The 21,068-nt window shown below is 32.4% G+C and overlaps 2 protein-coding genes across 2 annotated transcripts in view; both read right to left on the reverse strand.

Moving 5' to 3' along the window:
* Positions 1-12,434, reverse strand: part of CCHa2 (neuropeptide CCHamide-2) — a 36,678-nt gene extending 24,244 nt beyond the window's left edge. Inside the window, exon 1 of the mRNA XM_076119935.1 lies at positions 12,340-12,434. The gene's annotated coding sequence lies outside the window, so the exon portion shown is untranslated. The remainder of the gene's footprint in view (positions 1-12,339) is intronic.
* A 6,702-nt stretch (positions 12,435-19,136) lies between these two features.
* On the reverse strand, positions 19,137-20,865 carry LOC142976700 (uncharacterized). Its single transcript, XM_076120209.1, has 2 exons — positions 20,782-20,865; positions 19,137-20,420 (listed from the first exon to the last, which is right to left on the reverse strand). The coding sequence occupies exons 1-2, from the start codon at positions 20,797-20,799 to the stop codon at positions 19,752-19,754; spliced, it is 687 nt and encodes a 228-aa protein (XP_075976324.1). The 5' UTR covers positions 20,800-20,865; the 3' UTR covers positions 19,137-19,751.
* Positions 20,866-21,068: the final 203 nt, after the last annotated feature.

The following is a 21,068-nucleotide window of genomic DNA, read 5'->3' on the forward strand; positions in this document are numbered from 1 at the left end:
ACACCATTTGAAATGGCTGCCGCAAACCGTTGACCAACAGATCGTTCAGAAATGTAATCAGACCGTTCCCACCGGGAAAACAACTAAGTTACACATAACCGGACGTCCGGAGACACCGTTATCGTGGCCAGTGTTACTTGAACTCCCCTGACACCTTCAAAACTACAAGTTGTACGGGTTGATGTTGAAACGTTCATGCATGAGGGGTCTAGGTATTGTGGTCAAGTGGGTATAGGCGAGAATCTGATTTGTGGCCGTCTGTGACGCACCGTACTGAATCGTGGAGTGCATTCATTTTGTCGGTTGAATTGATTTCATCGCTCGTGTCACTCTGTTTCAGAATTCCAGTGTTTCAGTTCGCTTTTGATGTATTTTTTAGTGTCGACTTCTCTTTGACGTCCTTTAAACAATATTGATTTATTGGATTTTTGTTATCAAACGCTTTGTATTTATGGGTCCTGCCGCTACTATACTTACTATACAACGCATAATCGTTCATGAAACGAAATCTTGATGTTCTATTGCTATGTTCTGTTCTTGTTTTTCTGTTGCAGTAATTTATTAAGCTTTTAACGTTCCCGCTGTGTAATTAAACTGTATCAATGAAAACTAGAAATATGACAGTAAAACTGTTTTAATGACCTTTGGAACTTAATCAAATAAAACCCTTTGTAAGTAAATTAACTTGCATTTGTGTAAGATACAAACGAGTATGTAATTTTAATCTACAGTATTGCATTATAATGCATTTTGTATTAAAATCACATTAAATAACTAATGAATTACCAACTCATATTTGTGTAGAGCTCAAGCCAGCAGGTTATATCCCTTTTTCTTCTAAAAAGAGGTTTTAGTTCTAAACATGATATGATATGTTCCTGTCGTGTATTACCTCACACTACATGTCGGGAAGAGGTAGGCGTTTGGCATATTCATAGCTGTGACTCAGCAAATAGAATTGGGCTGCAACCACCGGACGGATCTCTACTGAATTGAGTTCTAACGGTTACCAATCAATGTATGTTGACTACACCTACAGTCTTAAATATTTTAGTATCGAACTGAATCCTTATTTTTAGTCATGCATTATGATGATTTGAAAATAAAAATTGATGTCTTATGACAACCACAAACTATAAACTGTCACGTTACATCGTTAGCCCAAAGTAAATTAAATCAATTTCGAAATATTCTTTCCATTGATGTTACTTATACAAGCGAAAGAAAAAAAAACTAACTGAGTACTTTTAGTACAATGAGTACATGACTGCCTCCGTAGCGCAGTGGTTAAGGTCGCCCCCTGCGCAGCATTGCGTCGGGAGTTCGATCACAACACCAAATGATTATTTGTGCGACCTACAAATTAATGATAATCGACTGATCAGTTTATCTAAAGCTTACTGACATACAAACTTTGACATTTCTAATAATAGTTTGGATAACCACTAAAATTTCAGAGCAGAAACCTCAAAATACCGAACGTAATCGTGGGTTAGTCGTTCCATAACGCAATTCATCAATAAGTTAGCGCAAGTAATTCGTTTACGTCAGTTAGTAAAGTCACTCATCGCGTTGACCGGCGGCCGAACTTATGACGCGGCTCAACACAACTTGCTAATAACATTTATTAACTAAGCCTTCACTGGTTTAGTAACAAATCAATGATTGTATGCGATTATGGTGAGACTATGCCGAAGAAATATAGTCCAACAAATTAATAGAGAGTCTTGTGTACAAGGTTCACGGCTGAAGAATGCACACATAATTAATTATATTATAATATACCTACATTTTATTATAATTGAGTATATTTTTTGAGACCATTAGCTCAAGATACGCTATTGTGCATTAAACACCGCAAGCTTTGGAGGAAAACCAAACAAAATTTACCTATTATTAATATTAAAATTTCTGTAGAATACAAACAAGCTTGCATGGAAAGTATTTCCAGAACAAAAAATCCTATGTATTATTCGAGGTTACAAACTATCACTGTCGGTCCAGCCTTTCTTCCAACTATGTTGAAGTCGGCTTCCAGTCTCACCGGATGCAGCTGTATACTAGTGCTTTACATGGAGCGTCTGCCTATTGGACCTCCACAACCCAGTCACCTGTTTGTGTATAACACGATACCCCTCGGTAAGACTGGTAGTCAGACTTTCAAGCTTCTGATAACGACTCTCAAAGATCGTTGAAAGACTAAACTATCCTTTTTTTACGTAAAAAAAAATTAAGCATCACACACTAATTTTCACATTTACAACACAAGTAAGACAATATTGGCTAACACAACACAATTATGAGACAAACTGAGACAGGTAACAATTATAACAAAGACATACAATACATATAATATATAATATAGTAGACAAATGTGTGGCAGTCTCAATTAATTACTTACTACAATGATCAGAGGAACGGTGTTATAATTGCCAAGCAGTAATTGCAATACACTAATCCTTGCAATTTGTGCCTGTTATGTAGGTCATCATAATTATTACTGTCTTATAATATACTAGCTTTTACCCGTGACGTCGTCCGCCACCTGAATTTTCCCATGGAAATACGTAATTTTTCCGGGGTAAAAAGTAGCTTATGCACTTTCACACCTATCAAAATAACTCCATACCAAATTTCATGCAAATTGGTTCAGTAGTTTAGGCGTGATTGAGTAACAGACAGGCAGAGTTACTTTCGCATTTATAATATTAAATATGGATATGGATTATACATATTATCACTGCATTGGGCTAGTATGGTGGACTAAGGGCCTAACCTTGGACTGATTTAAGGCCCTCGTTTAGAAAGACACCGTTACTCAGCAAACACGAGTAAAATAAAAAAAATACTATAAAGAAATATTTCTGGAAAAATAGGCGACCAAGAAATTATGTAATAATATTAAAATATTTATCAATCGCTTTCTAATGATCACTTTTCTTACGTAATATAGTTTAAGGTATGTGATGAAAACCATTGAAAATATAGATGTTTTATAAGCGACCTTTTTACATAATTTTCTCTCGTGATGTCACCAATCGACCTGTAATATTTTTTTTGCATTTTTCGGCTTTTCTAAGAGAAAAGGACAGCAAATTATATCAGACTAGCGGCCGCCCGCGACTTCGTCCGCGTGTACTTTAATTTTCCCGTTTTCAACAAGAGCAACATTTTATAATTTTTTTCCCCCTTTTCAGACTCTTCAAAAGAAATTTTCAAAATTATCTTTTATTGCTCCTCCTCCTTAAGAATCTCCATACCAAGCTTCAACTTTCATGTCAAGAAATCATAAACGTTAATTTTAGTTCCTTAGCTTCTTTACTTGCCAATAAGCACATTCAAGCTTTCATCAAACACGTCAAAACGTATCAACTAACTCAACACCAACTTACATAAGATCTAAGCTCTCCTATACTGATTAGACGTCCAACACGCTTGATAAGGCGTACCTTTTACAATACAAAGTAATCAACCGTGAATACAAGATGAAACTAAAGAAGGATTTTGGTTGGAATCCGATTGTGTAGTGTGAGTGTGTGACCGATATTTCCACGATTGAAGTTTAAGAATTCTGCGTGCCTTTGCTTTGCTGTGGGATTTTTAAATCTATATTTTTTATATAAAATGTCTAGGTTACAAGGAGTTTTTGATTCGGTTTCTTTGGATGGGATTCGGAGACAATATGTAATTGTCATTGTATATTAATGATTCTGTACTATTTTATTTGTTAAAAGAGATAATGTAAGGAACTACTGGTTTGAATTGAAAAAATATTCTGTACATGATAGTCAGTTGATTATGAAAGTTTATAAGGTTGTTCATATAATATCACGCAATTACTAACAGGAGCGGAGCCGCTAAACTGGAATTACCAAAAGTGTTAAATAATAAGATAAAAGCTCTGTGAATGTGAGGCAAAAAATCGTTTATACCATCTTCTAAATAGCTGAAATGTCTGCTAAATTCATTTTCTTGGTTTTATAACTTAATCAGTCATGCCAGCCTAATTAAATTTATCATTTATTTTAATTTGATGCATCTACATAATTTATGCAAATTCAAACTACGTGTCATTTTTTTAAACGCAAGTTAATACTATGAACAAAAGCTCAAAGAAATTACATATTTTGCAAGTCTCTAAAATTCGTTTTTTCGAACTGTGAAACTATTTTTTTATGAAGTTGAGTTATCGTGAATACGAGTTTATATCGTTACTTTTAATATAATGTCGCAAACACTTCATAACTATTAGGAATATGACTCTGGATGCCAGACTGTTTCAAATTGTTTAAGCGCACTAATAAAAGTGTTTTATGAATATATTTCTTTAATTTCTTGGCGATTTATAGTCAAAATGGTATCAAAAACTTTTCTTGGATCTTTAACATACTAAAGGTTGTAAAGGTCTGCTTTAAAACCATGAGATTATACATGGTTTTTTAATTTTACCGATGCAATTTTTTTGAACTGTGGAATTTTCTCAAAATATTTACATCCTTATCCCAAAAAAAGGCATATTTACATTTTTTAAAAAGTACTACATGGTTTATTTTACAGGGTACCTATCTGTCTATTATATGGTATAAATTAATTTTATGTAGAAACTGACACATCTGGCTTAAAATAACTTAACCAACGCATGTTTACCTATAATGTTTAACGAACAGTGTTAGTGTTAATGAGTGTTACTGTAATCTTGAATGCAACTAAACATCTCCCTGTGGGCTTGCTCAAGAAAACGCGGCTATGAAAAATAAGGTAAGAAAATATTTTTCAATAAATTTGAGGTGCATGAATAATGTAACACTTTAGCAAAAAATAAAATAAAATAATTTATTAAATAAAGTTCTAATGTTTTGCAACATAATACAGTTTTGGGAACATTGTGTTTGATGTTGTTCATTATCCATTACAGTTTTTTTTTGTGTGGATGCATCGCCATGGTCGTTTGTTTTAATAATAGTTTAGTAGTTTCGCCTGTCTTTAGACTTTAGAACCTTTCGGAAAATTTATCAATACTGCAAATTATAAATGTAAAACTAAACTTTACCGATATTAAGTCAATATGAAATGTAAATTATTAAAATGATATGATTTTTACATAAAATTTTATTTATTATTATATTATATGCTATATTAATTATTAATATTATAAAGCTGAAGAGTTTGTTTGTTTGTTTGTTTGAACGCGCGAATCTCGGTAACTACTGGTCCGATTTGAAAAATTCTTCCAGTGTTAGATAGCCCATTTATCGAGGAAGGCTATAGGCTATATATCATCACACTACGACCAATAAGAGCAGAGTACCAGTGAAAAATGTTACAAAAACGGGGAAAATTATGATTCTCTTATGTGACGCAAGCGAAGTTGCGCGGGTCAGCTAGTTTTCAATATAATTTTCTTTTTTCTAAGCAAAACAATCTTAGTTTCAATAAAAGCTTAGTATTTTATCTTCTATTGTTATCGAATAACATGATTTTGGCTATAAAGATTTGACTGCCTATGGTATTATACATACTGTGGCTATCAGATGTCAGTATATCTACCTGTTACATCATACCTACTCTAAATTCAGGGTGAGTTAACACAAATACGGTTGCATCTAGTCGCTACAAATTGTTAAAATCAACTCCGAAACTAGATTATGTGGACGGTTCGAGATCTTGCAATAGAATCTGTATACCGAATCTAGTTCAATTGTATTGTGTAGTTATTTAGCTGAACCAAGTGATTTGTAAAAGAGATGAAATACTCTTAAATATCGTGTTATTATTATAGACAATACGTTTATTATACCGGATATTCCACTTAAAAGAAGCATCCTTTTCTGAAGCCCTAAACGATGTTTTACCGAACTGAACACAGAATATTCAGTTAGGAGTATAATTTTTTTAAACTGAATAGTTTTTTAAATGGAATTATATATTTTTTTCTTAATAGAGTTTATCTGACTGATTAGATTAATGTGCTATCATTATTAATTTAAGCCCATAACATAGATATTAATTTGCTAAAGAAATACAAAAAAGGTATTTTTCAATGCCGTAAAAAAGAAAAAAAAGTATTTACTACATCAAAAGTCTATAAAAACCTAATAACAAATGCTCAATATAAGTAAAAAAACTCGAGATGAATCAGTTTTATGTTATCGTAAAATTATTCGTCGCGATACTGCCAGCACTTAAAGGTATTGTTTCTCCCTCCATGGCCCTCCAATATTTACATGAAATCTACTTATACTCCCATAATGAGCGCGAAATTACTGCCTATAAGAACGTCTTGTATTTTTTAAATTGTTTGTAAGGATTTGGAGTATACGTACGTATCAATTTTGTAGCGAATTCTTATATTTAAATGTGATAAAAAATAGGTCCTTTATTTTATTGGTAGTTACTATATCGATTGATTTATCAGATGGTGCATATTATTAGGTCGGGGAAAAAGTCTTCTCGCATTATAGTATGAATGAACTTGTAATAAAATCTCTTTGGCTTCAAGAATCATAAATGAGTTACGGTAAGCTCGTGAGGTACCCAAATATCGAGCTTTTTTGTGTAGAGAAAAGATTTTATTACAAGTTTATACATACCTACTATAATGCGAAAAGACTTTGTCCCTGACCTTATATTATTTTATAGTGCTTACTTGTTTTTATGAATGACGAATGTTGGATTAATCATGTACTAACGTTATAAACCTGAAGGGTTTCTTCGAAATTGAGCGCTCTCGTAATATAAACTAATCATCCAATTAAAAACAAATATTGCACTTTAGCAAGGTACATAATGAGTTTAAAATACACATTATTAAATTTGCGTAAAAAGCTACTATCAAATTAAAAAACTCTAACTCTCAAATATAATTTAGTTTCACATAATTTATAGCAATTAATAACCGATAAATCGTCAAAGGGAATTATTAAAAATTTGTGGTAATCTATAACCGATTATAATATTATTCATCTATGAAGTTTTTAACTAAATTCGGATTTGCGGTGACGGATATTTCAGAATCAACATCATTTATTATTGAATGAAAATTAAATTGATATGAATATGATTTTGTGGAAAGTACCGTGGCATTTTAAAATGGTTTATATTAAATTAATTTAAACTGCAAATGATACACGCAATTACACATTTATGATAATTATATTACGTGTTACGAGGACAGATGATGGAATTATGAAGTTATCTATATTTTTTTAACTAATGTCCCAGTGATGGGCAAGGATCTCCTCCCAAACGAAGCAATACTTAGGCCTTGAGACCGCCGCTAGCCAAGTGTGAGTGAGGCACTTTTTGTTGCAAGAAATATGTTAAACAATTTTCGGGGACACAAGGTGTTTTCCTAGAGCAAATACCGTTATTTATACTAATATTATAAAGCTGAAGAGTTTGTTTGTTTGTTTGATTAAACGCGCTAATCTTAGGAACTACTGGTTCGAATTATAAAAATATTTTTGTTTTGAATAAACCATTTATTGAGGAAGGCTTTAGGCTATATAACATCACGCTACGTCTATTAGGAGCGGAGTAGCAACGAAAAATGTTACAAAGACGGGGAAAATTATGACCCAGTCTCTCTTATGTGACGCAAACGAAGTTGCGCGGGTCAGCTAGTTTCTAATACACACGTAACTGCAAAAGTCCATATTATGGTATGTGGTTCGTACCGTCTACCACCCGCGCGTAAAGTGCCAGCTTTAACTAAAGACGTGATTAACTTATTTCGCTCGCTATAGGCTTTATTTTCAAAGCTATAATATTGTAAATTAATATTAACCAATAGCTTTTGATACAAACGAATGTAAAACAAAAAGTATTAAAATTTTAACTTCAAAAGTATATTTACGTGAAACCTCATCAATCTGTCGTCAATCGATCATTGATAACGTTATTGATGAAAAAACTAATCAATTAACTGAGAATCGTGTGCTAATATTACTGAATTGATTATCAATTACAATTATAAATTTTGTCATTTATCATTGTAAAGTTTGACGTGTCAACTGAAAACTTCGCCTACGTACTGAAATAATGACTAAATTTTAACTTAATTGTTGTATTTCGATGATATTGAATATTCAATCGGTTTAAGATAAAAAGTTTTATAGACTTGTATCTTTCTTCCATCTATTGCGATCAGAAATACTAATAATGTTTGTTTAAAAATATAGGCTAGTTTCTGCCCGTGACTTCATCCGCGTAAAAAGATCTATCCTATGTGTTAGTTCAGGTTATAAGCCATGAGTATATTTCATTTTATTAAAATTCGTGTAAGAGTAACAAACATACATCCACCCATACAAACTTTTGTTTTAACACAGTAGCACGACATTAAATACCCAGTAGTTATCGCGTTCTTGTATCGAAACCAAAACGAACGAAATTAACTTTATTTTGTACCAGCATCGAGTCGTACATAGTTTACAAAAAATTTGGCTTACGCTGCTGTAAAGTACGTACTTAATTCTTGTTAAACGATCTCCGTAGGTAAGGAACGAACAGAAATAGTTAATCACTTTAGTGCAGGTAGAAAACTTCACTCACGTTTGTAAACTTTTATGACAAGAATGCGCCGAAACTTTAATTTCACGACATACATTCACGTATAGGTATTTTATAGCTATAAAAAATCAAGATACTTTGGAAAGATTAAGCATTTTCCGTAGAGCTTAAAAATTGTGATGAAACGTAACTAACCTGTAGCAAACCATTTTCATGAATTCTCAAAGTAAAAATGGTTACTATTTTTATTAAAAACGTTAATATTATTTAGTTAATTCGGGGTATTCCACCTTTTTTATTCAGAATTCAATAAAAATATCCCTTTTATATCCACAATCGTGAATATAATTATTTTGACATTTTACAAAGTTTGTAAAGCACTTATCACGATTAGAATTTTATAGTAGTTGTATTTTTTATGATATGAGTAGACCAGGTATTCGTAGCTTCAACTAAGTTTAGATTTCATGGTGTTTTTTTATCAATTGACTGGTAATATGCGACTTAATGAAGGGATATTGGTTATTTGTGAGTTTCAAAACATAACTTTGAATTGATCAGAGACTACATGAATAAAAAATACAGTTTGCAATTTTCATGGCATTATTAAATCTTTTTTTTTTCAAAGTATTTTTTAATACAGTTGCTGTAATAATTGAAAAATTATAATACTATTAATATTTAGACAGGCTCTAACAATAATAATGAAAACTATACATTAAATTAATACATTAAATAATAATTTTATATGTACAAACGAAAAAAAATAAAGCAATTAAATATAAATAAAATTAAAATAAGGCATCATAAAATATCAGCATCGCCGGCCTCGGGTAACGTGCCCAGAAGGCTTATTGAATCTTAACCTTTTAAAACAAAATTATGTACACATAGTTCGTAGGTGTGACCTTTTATAGATAGAATTCTCAAAAATAGTTTCCAATATATCAAGGGCGGCGGAACCGCGGAAGACGGCTCCTACTTTTGGGTAGCGGATGTCCTCACAATCATTCAATTGTACATAATTAAGTGTGTATTTACTTTGACTAGCGTGACACGCGATGACCCTTATACATGGAAAACGTATGTAGATAGTAACAATCCCGTTATAACTTGGAACTGGATTTTAAATAAGTATTCACCCAATGGTATTTCACTACTAGCTTTTAACTTAATAGTATACTAAGTTTTTGTTTGTATCACGGGTATACATATCAATTTAGCCTTTCTTCCAACTATGTTGGAATCAGCTTCCAGTCTCGCCAGATGCAGCTGAATACCAGTATTTTATAAAGAGCGACTGCCTATCAGACCACCACTCATACCGAAAATACACGATATTGGTGATACGTGGTTATAACATGATATCCCTCGGTAAGACTTGTAGTCAGACTTTCAAGCTTCTGACTACTGGTAACGACTGTCAAAGATCTTTGACAATGACAACCGGAACCCACAATTTAACGTGCCTTTCGAAACACGGAGTTCCCGTGTACACCCATCCACAGAACGACCTCAGCAAGCGTAGCTTAACCTCAGAGATCATCCAAGGGGCTGTTGATAACTAAGCCACGAGCTCTTGGGGTTTAATTACGAGTATCGAAGCGAAATGTAATGATGTAATTGCATGCTTATAAGTTTTTCAACCCGTTTTCTATCCTACACGTAGTTCAGTTTTCAAAGTGCACGTCATATCAAGTTGCAAGCTGCTTGCTTTTATCAGTAGAGACAAGTAACAAAGTTGAGTTCAAACTGTACGATATCTTCTAATTAACCATACAGTTCTTTAGAAAACTTGTTACTATGAGTTTAGAACTAATTTACTAGAACATTATGTGAAGTTAATTTGTAACGATGCAGTAGAGAGCAGTTTTAATGTTTTCCTTTTGTTTTCTTGGCGTTTTTTATCTGTATTTCAAACGAGACAAAATTAAGTTTGCTTTAGTCTGTGTGCCGAAATCTAAAATGATTTTTTAAGCTCGAAAATAGTTCTTAGTTACCTAGTTAATGCTGACGACGACTGCCGATTTTGACAGTAACTGGTACATCTGACTACTGTTTTACTGGAAGTTCTTAGGCTGAGCCATATTTCAGTTATAATGGCAGTCAATTGTATCCAACGCATTATCGCGATCATTCTACATAATAACATATGTGAAGAGTTTAATTTAATATCTTTATATGTTGAAGGATAAATTGTTATACGTTTCAAGTCAGTCCAAGCTGGTATATCAATTGATGATTAAAAAGTTTGTGATTTAAACCATTTTATCATAAAATCACAGGATAAATAAAAAGATTTTTTTCTTAATCGTGTATTTCGTTTTTTTGCTATGAATGAAAGTATTGTGAATGAGTGACTTTTCCTACTAAATCTGAAAGGTTATGTAGTAACAACGGATTAGTTTACGCCTACCTGAGATACAATATTTTATAGTTAAGGCAAATTGTTTATATAGTTTGAATTTATATTACTATAGTAGCTGATATTTTTATTTACAGTTGTACAATATTTTTATGATTCGTGTACGCGCTGGTACAAAAGCTGAATAATTGCTATTCATCATATTTTTACGTAGATTCAGTGCCTGCAAAATTTCGCATTTGATTTATTATAAAATATTATATTATTCCTATGTTAATTAAGTATAGCGTGAATTTTATTAACAGTGTCTTTTTATGAATATGGCATTTGTGATTAAGGTTTGGTCATGACTTAATAGTCTGCCTAACACATTTATGAAGAAGATAAAATTTGATTATGTGAAAAATGTAATTCATTTCAAGAACTGAAAAACAGTGCCATTTTTATTTATATAGAAAATAGTTTGTACACACTAGCAATGATTATAAATGAATTTTGATCGATTAGCAAATATTTTAGTATCATTTACTTGTAAAAGTACAAGTAAAAGTAAAAGAGACACTAAAATATTTACCAATCGACTTTAGCCGCAAAATTAACCCAACATTAATCCAAAAAACAAATATAAAAATCCAATAATAATTAAAATTTATACAATAAAAGCACCCCACCACCAATAAAATGTCTTTCATATCTTCACGGCACATTCGTAATGAAGGCGTAAACACATAGAAGGTTATACGCTTCGTTAAATTACATATTTCCATTGAAGGGAAAACGTCCTAATATCTGTGGTTCTGCAAATTACTTGCACATCGAAATTGTCTCGACAATATGTTTGTGAACATTTTACAAGGCAGAATATTTGTATGCCAGTGCGTGGTTTTTTTTTAAATATATGACAGGTGTTGACTTTTCCCGCGTGAAATGTTTTTTTTTTATTATAGCGCAATGCATTAAGATTTGACTATTGGCAGTTTGAATAAATATAGAAAAGAGTAATTAGAAAGTAACTGAAACATAATCTAGGTTTAGAATCCTTAGATTTTCTTGTATTTAGTTACATATAAATAAAGTTATATTGCTGATGAATTATATTTAAAAATATTCTGTAAATTAAAGACATTCTCTTGTTCTGAAAACGAATCAACATTTTTTTTATTAAATAAATACCGGCTTTAATTTATGTACTATAAAGAATAACAAGCTTTAAGTTGCTCGTAGCAAATTAAAACAATATACCGTAGTGCATGTTATAATATTTAAAACTTTATGAAAAGTTGTAACGCACTGTACTAAAAGTATATTTTTTAAACTATTAAGGCACTTTAAATAATAAGATAGATAAACAAAATTTCTAGCATGATTCTCCTGAAAAAAAAATTATAAAAAAAAAAACAAAAAAAATACCCGATGCTTCTAAAAAAGTGAATTAAAGGAGGTTTACAATCACTAAAACTTACCTTTTTAGTAGAGTCCTCTGGTACAATAATACACAGTAGTTAGACTAGGCTGAACAGTGCATGGCCTGTGCCCCTAAAGTTCAGCTATGAAGTGCGCTTGGGCGGGAAAAGCGCGAGCTTTTAAACACCGAACACAGACCTACGAATGTAATAGATACGTATAGTTATTGTGAAGTGTGTGGGATGTGTGACGTCATCTATGTGTATTTCATATTGTTTGCTTATGGACTGTTTTGAAGTATGGCGTAACAATAGTTATATCGGATTATTCATAACTTGATTTATTGAAATTTATTGTTACATTAAATTGCTGTAACTAATTAATTACTACATATTTTTTTAAATACAACAAGAATTGTTGACCAAAAAAAGTATAAACAAGTTTACTCGCTACTAGTTAACTTTCTGTGTAACCGATTAGAAAAAGACATTTAATAGCAATTATCAGGTGAAAATTCTCACACAACTTAATTTACAGTATCTTAATAAAAAAGATTAGGGCTTATAGGTGTATGAACAAATTGGACATAATAATAATCTTTTTATATTTGTTGCTGTGTCGTTAAAGTCCAAATTTAAAAAATGACATTATTCGTTACTCGTTTATTGATGACATGCGTCACATCCGGTGACTAAATATATTACAGGTAATTTAATAATAGTAATACGACGAAATTTTGCCACTTGAAGTTTTATTGAATCAAATGTCAAGGTTACTTTATTGTTAAATTCGCAATGATTATAGCTAAGTACAAAAAAACTACAGGAATACGACAACAGTAGAGATTAAAAAGTAACAATAACATTAAAATGGAAAGAATTATTTTATTTGAAAATACATTCAAATAATAGTCTTTGCTTTTCTTAAGTCTATGGCACATCATGAATAATTGCCAAAAAATATTATTTAAAACTAACATGCATTTGACAACCACAGACACGAAAAAATACAAACACAACATCAAAAAGACTGACATCAAACATCACACTTAAAACAAATAAAAGAACCAGTCTCCTCTACTTATAATTCAGTCTACGTTCCCGCCCTACGTTCGTTGGCCACTCGCAACACAGATTTCAGGCTTACTTCGATGGGAAAGAGATGGAGATATGTAGCGATAGTCGTGTCTCGCTCACACCCAAAGTTGAAGCAAAGTTATTAACACATGCAATCAGTTGATTGTAGTTTTCATTAGACAAGCCACTCGAATAGCTTTTTAATTACAACGATGTACACATTGTGTGAGTTTTATAGGTTATGTGTGTGTGTGTTTGTTTTATGCTTTTGATGTGATGGGTTAAGTAGATGTTATAGACAGTATAGATAAGTACATTTAGAAAAATATGTTTAACTGAAGAATAATTTTATTACAACTTTTGTGGCATCGCTATTTTTGGAGTAAACATTCGTAGTTGCTCGATTTGTTAGCTCATAAGTTAATTTGGAAAACTATCTAATATCGTGTTATCTGAAAATTTAATACACTTATGGCAAGAGAATATTATCCTTGTTGTTTCGGAAAGTTTTTACCCGACACGAGAGCCGAACCCAGAACGCTGAAGCTGAAGTCCGACTACATTACGTAGACTTTTTTACTACTGAATTATGCACATCATTGGAATATCAGAAATAGAATAGGTTAAAATATTATATAGCAAAGCTTAGGCCTGGGTTATAAAGGATTTATGAATTTAGTTCCAATAGCTTCGGAATACCAAACTCTACCTTCAATTTATCCGAATACTGTAATACCAAAAAGAAGGATGAATTATTTTACATACACACATTTCTTAAAAATTATTCACGTTTGCAGTTTTAAATTTAGCTTATTTTTTATAATCTACTATTGTTATTGGTTGTAGAATTTATATTTGCTGCAATTAGACAAACGTTGTGTGACACCCAGTTTATACATATCAGCCTGTATTATACATAACAGTAAATATTACATTTCCAAACAAAGTAATACCTGGAGACACTCCAGAAATCACGGATTCTAATCCCGCGCTATCTATGAAAACTGATTTTCATTGCAATAAGTAAATACATTTTTATCAATTTACTTACTTATTGCAATGAAAATCAGTTAAGTTATTATAATAATTACATATAGTTATCATAAAGGGAGAAGAAAGAAAACTATATTCGCAGTATTTGTATATTGGTGTGTGCTGTCCATATTTTACCTTACAAATGCAGCCCTACGGACTACACTCTGATATGAGTTATATATCAAACTTATGAGACGCCTACGGTGTAAACCAGACTGCAAGATACTGTAAAATGTGGTATTACAACATTAAAAAATGTACTGACCATTATTATATTTATGGATTATTATATTATAGTATTTTAAAGTGACTTGGATTTTATATAGATTGTAAACATCTAACTGCAACATTTTGTGTCAATATATTATATGATATTGCATATGAAACAATGTAAAAAATGTTATTTTGTTAAATTGTGTGCTTATAAAAAAAATAAATAAATTGTGTGCTTAGTTTTTTATCAATATTTACTTACATTCTTAAGTTGTTTTATTACAAACCACTAAAAGAAAAGAACAGCAATGAGTACCTTCTCTGTATGCATTGTAATAATCGTACACAGATCGTACATTCAATTCTCAGCTGTATTTACGCCACGTTAGCCTGAACAGGCAATGTTTGTACTCAGATTACTTCAACGATCATCTGCTGTTTTATCGTTACATTTAAACCCTTTAAGTGTTACTTAAAGAGTATTTTTTTGGTATTTACAGCTTATTTGGGATTTACAAACGTTCTTATTCGCTGAAAAACCTGGCCCTTAACTCACTAGTTCCAGGAAAGGTAACTTAACATTTATCTAAGATGTAATGTAGACAGCGATGCGGAGGAGTACTTCGACGCATAGGACACTCTCCCTTTCTTTTCCCATTATTTTTTTTTCGTTTTAGACTTTGTATATACAATAGTAATTAGTAAATATTCTTATGTAAATAATAATTCCGGAACGGTGTTCACGTTATTGCCAGATATAATATTTACCATTAATATCCCTAATTTTCATGTGATCCTATAATAACGTGACTGGAAGGTCTGGGCTATTGTATTATGAAGATTGCCTAATTTCTTTAAGATTAGTTCTTTTAGTTTTATTCCTAGACCGGAATAAGTAAGGTTATCCCGCTTAGCCACCCGTAAATAGAAATAAGTCCTAAATACAAATGGCAGAAGGTTGGAAACACTTACTAGGTATTACTTATGTAAATATTTTCAGTTTTCTCGCGCAAAGAGAACCAAAATATACTTGTTTTACATGTTTTTGTTCGAAAAATTCTAATATTGGTGAACGCCTAGCGCCGAAGGGGTACCGTCGTCGAAGGTAGGGGTGAATGGAATAATATCAAATGTTTTATACTACTTTTTACCCAGTGAGTTGTTGCTGTAATAGAATGGTTAGGAGACTGTCGTTACCTTTTATTCGTGAATGTCAGTATGACAGGACGGCTTCCGTGGCGCAGAGGTTGAGGTGGTCGCCACGCCACTACAGGTCGGAAGTTCGATTTTCACACGGAACACATTTTTGTGCGATCCGCGAATAGTTGTTTCGGGTCTGGTTGTATTTTTGTTGATTGTTTGTATGTTTGTAAAATTATCTCCGACACAAGAGCAATTTCTTAGTGAGGGAGATATCTTCACATAGAATACTGGTTAACCCCTGAAAGCAACTCTAGAACTCGACGTGTATTACTCTGGTTTTATAAGAACTGCTTTGAATATCAAGCAAATTACTCACATTGCTAGAACATTACTTATATGTTTTTAGAATAACCTTTAGGGGCACGCCTGTCATCAAAATGCTCACTTTTATTCGCGGATAACGCTTGATCTTTTAAACTTAAGTATAGGTATAAATATTGTCCTCCCACGATGTAGTTTCTATTCAGGTGTAGCTTAAGATACACCTTGATACTCTAGACTACAGAACTCCTACAAGAATTGTTATCACTAAGTCTCCTTTTTACGTACTACGTAAAAAGAAGACTTAGAAAAGGACTAAACTCTCTCTTAACAGTTAGTTTTAAAAAACAAATGAAAAATCCCCAACCATATGTCTTGATCAAAGATGAGGCTTGACATACACCTGTGTATGTCAAATTACACAAAAAGCGAATAAAAAAAGTTCAACGCGCATCATATGTATATTCAAGTTATCTGTTCATCACTTCAAGACTCTCCGGCCATATGTAAAAGTTAAATGTAGATTACTTTCACAGTCATTTATGTTCTGACCACTCTTTATAATCATCAAATTGTTTTTACAAAACTTCTGTTACAAATCATTGATGTTTTAAGAAGCTGCTTCAAAAACTACCGAACACGCTCTGATAATACTTCATAGGCATTATATCCTTTAATCTTTTTTTGTTACCAACCCTAGTCTATTCTTGACAAATTACGCAACAATTCTGTTTGATATTTATTCTCAGTGAGAACTATTTTGCGAGTAGCATTTGCACCTTGTTAAATTTTACTAAGTCACTACTTAAATGTTAGCTCAAGCGACTTACCTTTGTCGAATGTGTTTCTGTTAAGCAATTGTCGTATAAGGCGTACAGTTTGTGGCTGATTATTAGCAAGGAAATATTCTACTGTGTATCAGCGGTCGACTGAATATATTATGTATGTGTCGTGTAAAAAAGACTGTCAAAGACGTAAAGTTCATATGATACAATTTTATAACAGATTTTGGTATTGGTAGTTTTCTAATTTAAATCAGATATTTTTTATTAGTAGTCCGGAGTTCTGTAGCGTGCGGTTCACGGCAATAGGGATCGCCCCCTATGGGACTAACATCATTAATTTTGACAAGTGGGTGTATTTTTTAAGCCTCTGCCTACACCTTTAGGTATAACAGGCGTGATATTATGTATGCATGTAAATATGTTTTTGAAACATGTACTCAACTCCATTATAAAAATAGTTTCATTTTAAAAACTTCTATTGGCGAATTATTGGCCAAAAAATGGCGAACAATCCTGGCAAACAGTCAGCCTCGTATATCCACGACTTAATGTTAGTGTTGCACTTCCAGCGGTTATTTGACGTCAACTTAACCCTAGTTTAACTAACTATCGTTTAGTTCCCAGCTTAAACTTACCGGAGCTGTTTGTTACTTATTACGTAGGCGTTGTGTAAGGGTTTAAGAATATTTTGTTTGCATAGCTGTTTAAATTTGACGGAGGTGATTCTCAGGAATCTTGAAATTTCTGATGGATCATTATAAATAGTTTTTTCGTGATTAAAGGTTTCTGTATGAGACTTTAAGTGTAGACATGAAGATTACGAATGTGAAACAAGTGAAACTTATTCTTAGTAGGTGCAGATTCTTCATAATTACGCTATTTTATTTACAGAGGGAACCTATTTTACATATTGAAGATAACTAAATTCTCTAAAAGGAAACACGCTTATAAATAACGGCCAATTCTTCTATCTTCCCGTGTGTCAATGAAATTTTAGTTATTCTACCAAAATATTTCTAACTTGATTGACCACTAACCATACGATAAGAAGAAGAAGAATTATTAGCAAATAATCTCATTATTAAAAGGCTATCACATTTAAATAAAAACACGCATAAGTACAATTAAATTCAATACTAAATCAACAAACAAATAGTAATTTGCATGTTATTTTTATAGCGATCAAATCGCGGCCATCTTTCATTCCAACCTCATTGATTTGATGCACATGCATGTAATACAACTAGAACAGACAAGTCGTTACTAAGCTCGTAAAGTTACCGTACGATAAAATACATTTATACAAATGATATACCGATGTAGGTTATGTGGAGGTAAAATTAATATACTCAATGCCAACATAACTATCCACAAAAAATATCAATATAGAATAGATAGCGTGTAGAATAGCATAAAAGAAAGTAAAATTAAAATTAAAAGCTATTGACTATGTAAGTATGCATCCTTGCATATGCCATAAAACTTTTTTTAAATAATCATTTTCTGCACCTTTCAAGCCTGTATTCTTTTTTCATAATCAAGTTTATCTTATTGTCGTTTCTAGAACCTCTTAACTCTATGAAACTGCATCAGATATTTAAAAAAAGAATAAATAAAATGGCGCCACTTGTTTTAATTTTCCTCGTTTCGTTCTGAAACGTGCTTCATGGCTAGTTTAAGATTTTCAATCAGAAAAAGTGGACAAATAAATTGATGAACGAGTAGTATTTCTTTAATTGAATAAATGTCAGATAGTGTTTAATTTAAAGATTTAAGTGGAGAATAACGTGAATGAATACACACGCGCCATTTTTATCCATTAGTAAAAAGGCCTCAATAACGTTAATGAAACAAACACGTTATTTTTATTTAATAATAAAGAGTTCTCGAGATCTGGGAATGGAACAAAAATAGTTGAATGAATAATTCAAATATTGTTTAATGCGGTTTATTTCCTCGCCCTATATTGCAATGTTTGTTTGGCATTGAGGAAGAAAACAATATCGTGAAAATGTTGTCATTTTTTCTTATAGTCAGATAGGAGTGACATGAACAAGCATTTTTTGTGAAGTATACGGATAAAATAATTTCGGACTAATTTAAAATCTTTTTCAACTAAGAAAAAAAGGTTGTGCACTGTTGTTGCACACCAGACTCATCTCATTTTTACATCAAAAGTATTTTTGATTCCGGTAATATGTTAGACTAAAGTTATTTTTATTACGAAAGGTTCTAGTAGACTTAAACAGAATACCATAAAATAGTAACAAATTCCCACAAAACTCGAGTGTCCAGTATTCTGATAATAATTTGCATGTCATTACAAAAACAAAATGTCGCCGCACGGCAGGATAATACATGATAATTGTTAACAAAAAGTTCCTTTCCACCATTTTTGCTTCATTTCACGTGAGGATACCCGAGTTACGAACTGCCGTAATAGAATTTTAAATATTTCAAACGAGTTTCAGCTTTTTAAGTAACAATTTTTATTTTAAAAACATCATTAAACGTGTATTCGAAAATGTTCACGTCATCGACATTCTTTTATAGGAAACCAAACCCTAATGGGGAGCAGGGGTGGATTATTAATAAAATTTGAAGCCGATGAGTCTTGTAATAAATGAATAATCTTAAAACCAGCGTATGTTTACATTTTCCATCGATTTAAAAGGGCAATACATACCGCATAATTTTTTCAGTCGTAGTTTGCATCCCTTTCGATTAATTATTTACGTTTATTACAGTTTTAAGTGTGTGTTCTAGAAAATGATGACCCATGCATGAAACCAATCGTATCCACCATTATTGTATGTAGCATTGTAGCCATTGAAATATTATAAAAGAATCCCTATGCCTTTTTTGGGAGCGATAAAAACAAAAGCCAAACAGCATAATTTATTCATCGTAATCATCATACATAGACTCGGGAGTGGTTGGCAAATTGTACTCAGCGCTCGTCACGGGAGTTTGTTCGGGCACATTCTGCGGCCCATTCACCATGTCCATCAAGTCTACCTTCTGCATCGTCACTCTCACTAAATCCTTTAAAATCTTCCTTATATCATCATCCTGAGAGATCACGCTTTTAATCTTCTCTTTCGTGAAACCAAAGCTTCTTCTGCTGCCAATCGGCGGCTGCATTTTGTCCATCTGTATTTTCATTTTCTTCCTCTTTCTGATTTGCGGCTGTACTGGCAGTAATGGTGGTCTCATTTGGTTCACAGGTTCTATGGGGGGCATGTCTGGGAGCTGCATATTCTGTAACGGTTCCATCTGTCTGCTCATGAAGGAGGATTGTCTCCCTCCACCACATTCGTTGCCACAGCTTAGAGCGCAACACATTTTTGGAAACGGGCATTCTGGTTGCGGCGGTGGTGTTGGCGGTGGTAGGTATGATGGTACTCGTAAAGTCATTGGTATATGTGTAGTAGGTTGTTCTTTAGGCTTCTTCTGACAGTCTTTGAAGTATAAAAGGTTTTCTATCGTCTCGTCTGATGATTGTATCCCATATTTCCTGTTTCTTGATCTTGTGATGACTTGTGTGATCTGTAGTGTTAGCATTATCTGAAATGGGTATGAACCACAATGTTAAGGACACTTATCCGTTTAATGACTTGTCTGAGTATTTAAGATCTGAACCTAGTTCTATGATTTCATTTTCAAAACACTTATACTGAGTGACCTACATCAGAAACAATAGAAGTAAATAAAAACAATTAATGTTTCTGTATTCTAAGTACACGAACAGTAGGCTTTGACTTTCTTAGGATACGCATTGTAAATACAAGCACTTTTTCTCAAAAGTATAACTTCTTTGTCACAAAAAATATTTGAAATGACGGCTTATTTCATCACCATAAGGTTTTACAGCTAACTAGTTTTGATCACCATACAGAGAGGTCAAAATATTCTTTCAAAAACTTACAATATGTATAAAATCCATTATTCTAGCACACACATTAAGGCAGGATCTCGCATGCGTTATCGCCACTATAATGGGCGAAGGAAATCGTTGCTGCGTGTTTTGTAAACAAAACGGTTTATTTGCAAGGAGCGCCTATTTGTCATACAGCCAATAGGCCGATACCTGCTTCACCTGAGGACGACGGAATTGTCTCAATAATAGCAATAAATGAAAGCATTTTATGTAACGGTCGTTATTTCGAATTTAATGTTTTTATTTTTAACATCTAAGTGACTGAGTACGATAAA

Source organism: Anticarsia gemmatalis, chromosome 11 (genome assembly GCF_050436995.1).
Source record: "Anticarsia gemmatalis isolate Benzon Research Colony breed Stoneville strain chromosome 11, ilAntGemm2 primary, whole genome shotgun sequence".
Lineage (NCBI taxonomy): Eukaryota > Metazoa > Arthropoda > Insecta > Lepidoptera > Erebidae > Anticarsia > Anticarsia gemmatalis.